The sequence below is a fragment of the Ailuropoda melanoleuca genome, chromosome 8, assembly GCF_002007445.2.
Source record: "Ailuropoda melanoleuca isolate Jingjing chromosome 8, ASM200744v2, whole genome shotgun sequence".
In the NCBI taxonomy this organism is placed as follows: Eukaryota; Metazoa; Chordata; class Mammalia; order Carnivora; family Ursidae; genus Ailuropoda; species Ailuropoda melanoleuca.
The window spans coordinates 9,730,005-9,737,933 of record NC_048225.1 but is presented as its reverse complement, the minus strand read 5'-3'; the positions used below and the strand labels follow the sequence as shown (position 1 = coordinate 9,737,933).

Genomic DNA, 7,929 nt, shown 5'->3' with positions numbered 1-7,929 from the left:
AAGCTTCTTTAGAGCCACACATCTCATGCATACGTATGTAGGCACACGCGCGCGCACACACACACACTCTGAAGCAACTAAATGACATTTTCTTAATTTGACATTAAATGGTAATCTGTGTGATGTATTATTATACATGATGGCTATGTCTGTGCTTCAAATTTGATTTATGTCTTTTAAAAGAGTTTTTCTTTAAAGGCAGACTTTTTTGTTCCATTTGGCATAATGAGCTTCTGGACTGGGCAACAGAGAAGATACCTGGATCCCTTGAGCAGCTAAGAGTAAATTGGATGATACGAAATAGCTGAATTCAGTTTACAAAAGACTGGCCAGGAGAAAATAGAGAAAAGCCTCTGAGTGCTGTCCCCGCTGACTAGTAAGAGAATTGGCTGATCCGTACGTTTTTGTTCACGGGTTGTTCCTAAGCCCAGAGGCTATCATTTAAGGGTCTGGAAGCTACAATCAACAAACACTGATCCTAAATAAATAATACACATTAGGAAGAGAGATGCTGTCCTTACCTGAGTTTATCTCATCTGCATTCTGCAGGGCACAGGTTATCATGAAAACAAAACAAAAACAAATTTCAAGAACCGCTCTCTGATTTATAAGTGTATGAACCAAGAAGGCAGATCCGTTACAAGTGGGGAGTAGGGTCATTTCCTCTAACCATCAATACTGAAGGGCCCAAACTCACAGGGCTTGCTTTAAATCAGGAGATATGCTTATGGGTACAGTTGTTACGGGGTGAGCAGGTCAAGGGACCCCCACTGTGGCTGCATGAGTTGGAAATCTGACGCAGAACATATTTATTACCTTTACAGCACAGCTTACATATTGGTGACAAGCTCAGGGGGTGGGAGGCCAAATTTTCATTAAAATAAACCCATTGTTTAAAGATGACTCAGAAAGACAAAGAAAAAAAATCAGAGTTTACACTTTCTTGTGGAAAATAAATCTAGTGAATCTAAAAGACAAAAGACTGTCTCAGCTTCTCCAGAGTGTTTGAGAGAAACCACTGCTTCCTCCGTTTCAAGGCAGACGTCTTCCCTGTGTCTGCTCATGTAACTCCCTAATAGAACAAGAAACCTTCGTGGAAGCTTGTGGAGGACTGATCACGGTNCAGAAAGACAAAGAAAAAAAATCAGAGTTTACACTTTCTTGTGGAAAATAAATCTAGTGAATCTAAAAGACAAAAGACTGTCTCAGCTTCTCCAGAGTGTTTGAGAGAAACCACTGCTTCCTCCGTTTCAAGGCAGACGTCTTCCCTGTGTCTGCTCATGTAACTCCCTAATAGAACAAGAAACCTTCGTGGAAGCTTGTGGAGGACTGATCACGGTCTTGTTCAGGGTGGTCCGGCATCCGTCCTCCTCTCGGACTTCCTCTGTAAACCGTAGTCTCTTTTCTGTCTCCAGGATAGCTTTCTGTTGTACAAGCGGGTCATCAGAATTCATCTCCTGGATTAAACTGGCTGGAGGAGAAATCAGAGGTGAATCATTCAAATGAGGTCTTCAAAAGGAAAAACTCGGTTCACTAGGAAGGAAGGTATAGACCGTTCATGGGGAAGAGCTTCTGTTTCTCTGGCTTTGTTGAGATGTGACTGACATACAACGTTGTGTAAGTTGAAGGCACACGAGTGTGCTGATTTGATTCACATGTCTATCGTGAAGTGATCCCGCAATAAGGTTAGTTAGCACATCCATCCCCTCATGTGATTACAGTTTTTGTCTCTTTGCCAGGCACAGGGACAAAGAACAACTATGTATTTCTTACTATAAATCACACTGCCACACCCAAGCAAGTCATCCTATCCTTCTCCCACGGACTTTAAAAAACTGCCTCCAACCAAGGGAACCCTTGTGTACTGTCGGTGGGAATGCAAGCTGGTGCAGCCACTGTGGAAAAGTTCAGAGGTTCTTCAAAAAATTAAAACTAGAATTACCATACGATCCAGTAATTCTACTACTGGGTATTTTCCCAAAGAAACAAAAACTCGAATTTGAAAAGATATATGCAGCTTTGTGTTTCCTGCAGCATTATTTACAATAGCCAGATACAGAATATCACTCAGCCACAAAAAAGGAATGAGATCTTGCCATTTGCAACAACATGGATGGAGCTAGAGGGCATAATGCTAAGCGAAACCAGTCAGAGAAAGACAAATACCATATGACTTCACTCATATGGAATTTAAGAAACAAAATGAACAAAGACAAAAAGAGACAAACAAAAAAACCAGACTCTCAAGGACACAGGACAAACCGGTGATTGCCCTCCTACCTCTCTGGCCATTGCTTTTTGGTCTCCTTTGCTTGCTCCTGCTCTCCAGGTCCCACCTACCTTCTAGACTATGTGAGCCTCAAGGCATTGCCTGAGCCATCTTCTCTTTCTCTGAACCATTCCCCCAAGTATTCCCATTCTCTCCCGTGGCTCTAAATGCCATTTATATGCCAGGGCCTCCTAAACGGATCCCCACCTCCATTCTCTCCTAGGCTCAGACTCACAAAGCCACTTGCCCTCAGGACAGAACATCTTCACTTCGATGTCTTACTCACCAATCCTGGCCTGCCCGGCCTCTTTCCCCTGAGACTGTTCCTCCCCCAAATGCCCCCTATCGTAGCAGATGGCCAAACCATTGCCAAGTTTGGGCATTTGACCTCAAACTTTCAGACCTCATTCTTGAGTCTTCGTTCTCCCTCTGTCCTTGCAGCCATCAAACTCTAAAGCTTGCCAAGTAAATCCTAAATATTCCTCAAGTCCATCTACTCGTGCCCATTCCTGCTGCTACAGCTCTAAACCCAGCCAGTCTCTTTTCCCTGGAGCACCGGAACAGCCTCCTGAGGGGCTCCCAGCATCTCTTCTCCTATCCCCTACATGTTCTCAACTCGACATCCATGCCGTGACCAGAGTGACTTTTCTAAGGTATAAATCTGATCATGTTTCTATGATGAGTCAGCCCTCCAACTGCTTGCAGGGTAACATGAATTCCCCCTTGGGGCTCCCAAGGTCTTCCCTGATCCGACCTTTCCTGACTCAGATGGGACCCTTCTCTCCGGGGTCTCTTCTCTCCAGCCATACAGAGCTTTTTACACTTTCAGGCTCTTAAAAGCACCACGATCTCTTTCCTACCTACTTTCTCCCCACTTAGCATATTCCCTTGCCCTCTCCTCAGTCCCCAACTCCTACTCACACTTCAGATTTTTGCTTAAATCTCATACTTCAGGGAAACGGTATACAACTCCTGCAATGGACGTAGTGTGGCCCCAACCCCACTCACATGTGGACACCCTAGCCCCCCAATGTGACTGTCCTGGCAGAGAGCCTTTTAAAGGCATAATTAAGGTGAATGAGGTCCTCGGGATGGGGCTCTAAACCAACTGGACTGGTGTCCTTATAAGAAAAGGAGGAGACATCAGGGATGTTACAAGCAGAAGAAAGAGCATGTGAGGACGCAGGGAGAAGGCAGTCATCTTCAAGCCAAGAAGAGAGACCTCAGGAGAAACCAAACCTGCCCACGCCTCGATCTTGCACTTCCAGAACGATGGAAAGGAAATTTCTACTGCTTAAGCCATGCAGCCAGTGGCATTTTGTTATAGCAGCCCAACCAGACTAATACAATTTGTAAAGCTGTATTGTATTTTGCAAATCTCTCTTCGTATCACACGTCACACTGGAGATTGCTTGTATCATATCTGTTCTCCCCACTGGGCTGTCGATACCAGGAGGAAAGCTAATTCTTGGCTATCATCACTGCAGTCTCCGGAGCCCAGCAATACTCAATACACAGCAAGAGCCCAGGAAATGCGTGTAGACCCTATACACGTGGCTACACAAATTTAAACTAATTATAAATGAAATACAATTAGAAACTCAGTTCCTGGGGAGCACCAGCCACCTTTGAAAGGCTCACAGCTGCATGCAGTCACCAGCAGCCACAGTGGACAGTGTAGACTGCCGGACATTTCCATCACCTCAGAGAATTCTATGGGCCAGTACTGGTATAAATGGTACCCTAAGGAATTCTGAGCCTGAATGGAAGTGAGCCAGGTAAAGAGAGATGGGGGGGCAGAAGAACAACAAAGGCGACATGCAGAGTGTGAACCATTAGGGGACCTGTGGGGAACCAGAAGCAGTCTGCTGCCCGCTTGCTGGAGTGTGAGGTAGGGAGAAGTGAGAGAGGTAAGGACAAGGTCACAGGAGGACTTAAGCCTGGAGGAGAGCTTGAAGTTTATTGTGGCTGCGGAGAGAATCCAAGCAGAGAAGTGTCTGGGTCAGATTTGCATTTTAGATACATTACTCTGTGGGGAGCGTAAGCCTGGAGGCAGGAGCAACACTCAGGGGGTTGTTGAAATAGTCTGGGTCAAAGAACCAGAACAAAGGGAGGGGCGGGGAGGACAGAGCTGGAGAAAGAGGCTGAACTTGATGGCCAACTGACTGTAGGGTGAGAGCTGGCAGGAGTCCACCTTGACGTGTAAACTTCAGCCCCTGGTACCACCCACCGAGACCAGAAGGAAGGGGAGGGCAGGAGAAGGGGTTTTATTTGGGAGGAGGAGGACAGCGGGGTAGAGCAGTGATCAGCTGGCTTTTGGACCCACGAAGTTTGTGGTGTCTGTGGGGTACAGTGGATATGACAGCTGGCGCAGGGTCCGAGGCTCAGCAAAGAGGGCTTCGTGGCCAAAGGGGATGTGGGGGTGGTGAGTAAACAGGTTGTAGGAAACATGTGCCTGAACTAGACCACCTGAAGAGAAAGGTGAGCAGCAGGCCTGCCAAGGCCGGAAGTCCCCGGAATATTCAGGGATGGGCAGAGGAGGGGCCCGTGGATGAACACAGAGAACACAGTGTGCATGTGTCTTTTATCAAGTTGCCCCAACTATTTTTAAAACAATTTTAATTCTTTGGACCCATATAGCCTGCTGGAAAGAGCAATTTCAACATATTTCTATTTGATATGTAAGGTTTGTTTGATTGTTGGTTTGCTTGTTTCCATCGTCACACAAGCTCCCTGAAGTCTGAACAGGAAACCAGCTGCTTTGGAATCTCTTGAGTGGGATTTGTGGGATCAGAGGATGAACTCTGAGATCCCACCTGTCTGAACTGGGGAAGGAGGGGTCTTCCCGCCTATTGGAGGAGAGACAGGATTATGACGACCATGAACCATCCATGTAATTAGACCGACCCTGAGGGAAAGCCTTTGATTTTGCCTCTGCAGCTCAAAATCAGAAATGGCTCTGCCCTAAAACAAGAGGGATTCCACACTGATCAACGAGGTTCCCAAGTGATCTCGAAGGGAACAGCTAGGCTCCTTTGATGTGAATTCTACATGGAAGGGGAAAAAATATGGAGGAGAGCTGTCAGCCTCAATACCAACCAGAAAGTTAACGGCTTCTCTGATAGCAATCAACAGCCACAAAATACCACCCCAGGCTCTAATATTACTTGCTTCTCAATACCCTTTCTATATAATTTCAATTATATTTTCTCTTAGAGTCATAAACCTATCAGGCAGCCCAGGAACTAACTTAGAGTGATCATTTCTCTTCAGTCACTGCACCTTGCTACCATAGAATTTAATTTGTTTATGATTTACTGGTACTTACTGATTTCATCCACATTTTTAAGAAATTTCTGCAAATCTTTCTCGTGATCGTCAGCCATTGTCAACCAGAGTACCTGGGGGAGCCAGCATAAGTAATGAAAATTAATAATCATAAAGCACCAAACAGAATTTGTCAGGCTCATTAGCCTTCTAAAACTAAGAGCCAAGTGATTATTTTTAAGATGGATCTGTGTTCATAACTGTCACAAATAACAGCAGGGTGATCTATTTCACTCCAACTGCTATTAAGGCCAAGGGATACCCATTATTCGTGGTGATACTTCTGGAAAGCTGGGAAAACTGCTCTGCAAAATGTTCCTCCAAAGCCAACATCCACCGCTGGGATTCAGGGACCTGGCGTAAAGGAGGCCAGGAGGAGAGGCTGACAGGCTGGCAGGAATGGAGAAGGAAGCGAACGCCTGACTTTGATCGAGATAGGCCCGCCCAGCCAGAAGCCTGGACCTGGCTGTGGGACTGGTAACCAGGAACTGGAGTATTTGCATTTAACTGTCCAAACTTGTTGAAGATATAAGCCTCTGGCTTGTCTCTGAGGAGTGAAGAGAAGCTAAAACTTGGTGGAAGGGATCAGAACTCCAGGACACTGAGCACCAGCACCTCTTCTCCTCTCTAGGTACTTCAGGTTTATTGCTTCTCAGTGGTTTGTGCGTCAGCAGGCCTTATGGTATACCCAGGGTTCCCCAAGTTCACCCACAGACCATAAAAACCATCCAAAAACTCCTTAAATATACAGACTCCTCAGCTTTAGAGCCAAAGCTTCTCTGTCGGTCCACCTGCCAAGGTACCCGGGAATGGAGAGTTTTAAAACCCGCTTGGGGGAGATTCTGGTTTACGGCAAGGTTTAGTAGTAGTGCAGTTGTGTAAGCACCTCTAAGTGGAAATTTGAACCCTGCCACAAAGAAGGTGGGAGTTATCTGACTTTGAGACTCCACCAGTTACAAGCTGTGTGACCTCAGCTGAAGTCGCCAACCTCTCAGCCTCTTTCTACGGAAACGGTAATAGGAACCGAGAGGGCTGCCCTGGAGGTTAAGTGAAAGCACCAGGTATGCAGCGAGTGGTAAATGCGAGGCACCCTTAACTACAAAACGGGGGAGGGAGCGTGTGGCTTAAGTAAAAGAGCAGTAGGGTTCCTTCCTTATTAAGGCTCCCAAGGAACTGGGACCTAGTGAAGCGAGCGGACTTGCCCAAGGTTGCCAGGGCAGAAGGAAGGCTCAGCATTTGCCCGGGCAGGCGCAGGGGTGTAAGGACGCGGGGCCGTGGCGAACCCACCACAGGATCGGAGATGCACTCACGGAAGACCAGGGCCTCGGCGCGCGTGCGGGAGCCTGGCTACCAGCTCGCCTGGACGCCCCGCCCCGCCCCGCCCGGCGCAGAGGGGCGGGGCCGACGGCACCGTTGCCCGGCAACCACTCCGCAGCGTCCACCGGCTCCCGTGCCCAAAGCGGAGGACCCAGCCCGCGGCCGATACCGTCCCATCTGCTGGGGGCCCACGCCAGCGTCCTCTGCTCGGCGCTGACGGCCAGATCAGGACCACATCCCAGGGCGGACCCCGGGCCACCCCGCCGCACTGACCTGACACGCCCAGGACCGGACAGGAAATGGCTGCCGTGGGCGGGCGGTGATGGACGGGGGGAGGGGGCGTGACCAGGGGGCGTGGCCAAGTCCCGGGGCGGGGCTAGGGCTGGGAATGGGCGGGGTCCCGACGCTCAGGTTCTGGAGCGAGCGCTTCTTGGCCGAGGGAGCCAGATTTTCGCCTCTTTTTCTTCTAAGGAGATTTCCACTCCCATTAACTTACGATCCCTGGCCCCAAAAGGGGACAACCTTCAGTGTACTTGGGAGACGCAGGCTTAAATGTGAATGCGGTTTTGCTTATTGGTAATGTGAGACCTTCAGAGAGTTATGTAATCCTTTGATCTTCAGTTTCCTCGTTTATGAACTGGAGAGACGGCGCCCATGAGGTTTATGGTTAAAGTGCCAGGCATCTAGTCGGTAGGAATACGTGGTAGTCCCAGGAATCATAGGATTTGGGGCAGAATGAGACGGTGGACACGTGCACGCTTTGAATACACGCACACAGTTTTAAAGAGATTCCGGTCTGTTTTTTTAAAACAAAAGTTTAGTGTTATGTGCGGGTTAAAAGGGGAGAAAAGCAGGTTTGGGGAAGGTTCTTCCTTGAGCTTAAGCTGGTGTTCAGAAACACTTGGGACTTCTTGGCAAATCTGTGGGCATGTTTCAGAAACCTGTTTGGTCGTGGCTAAGGAGGCCCTGGGGTTAAAATTACCAGGAGGGGAGAGGGATTCAGGCATGGCCGGCTA

The 7,929-nt window shown here is 48.1% G+C and overlaps 1 protein-coding gene across 14 annotated transcripts in view; it reads right to left on the bottom strand.

Annotated features, from left to right (window-relative positions):
- The window catches only part of TTC12 (tetratricopeptide repeat domain 12), a 51,971-nt gene extending 44,731 nt beyond the window's left edge, over positions 1-7,240 (bottom strand). For 6 of the 14 annotated variants that reach the window (XM_034665777.1, XM_034665778.1, XM_034665779.1 and 3 more), the window contains exons 1-4: positions 7,187-7,240; positions 5,598-5,670; positions 1,308-1,471; positions 522-543 (exon numbers count right to left, since the gene is read on the bottom strand). In XM_034665777.1, the coding sequence (XP_034521668.1) occupies positions 522-543; positions 1,308-1,471; positions 5,598-5,655 (244 nt within the window). In that variant the 5' untranslated portion in view covers positions 5,656-5,670; positions 7,187-7,240. The other 8 variants (XM_034665773.1, XM_034665776.1, XM_034665780.1 and 5 more) reach the window with 6 other exon arrangements.
- Between the last annotated feature and the right edge of the window lie 689 nt (positions 7,241-7,929).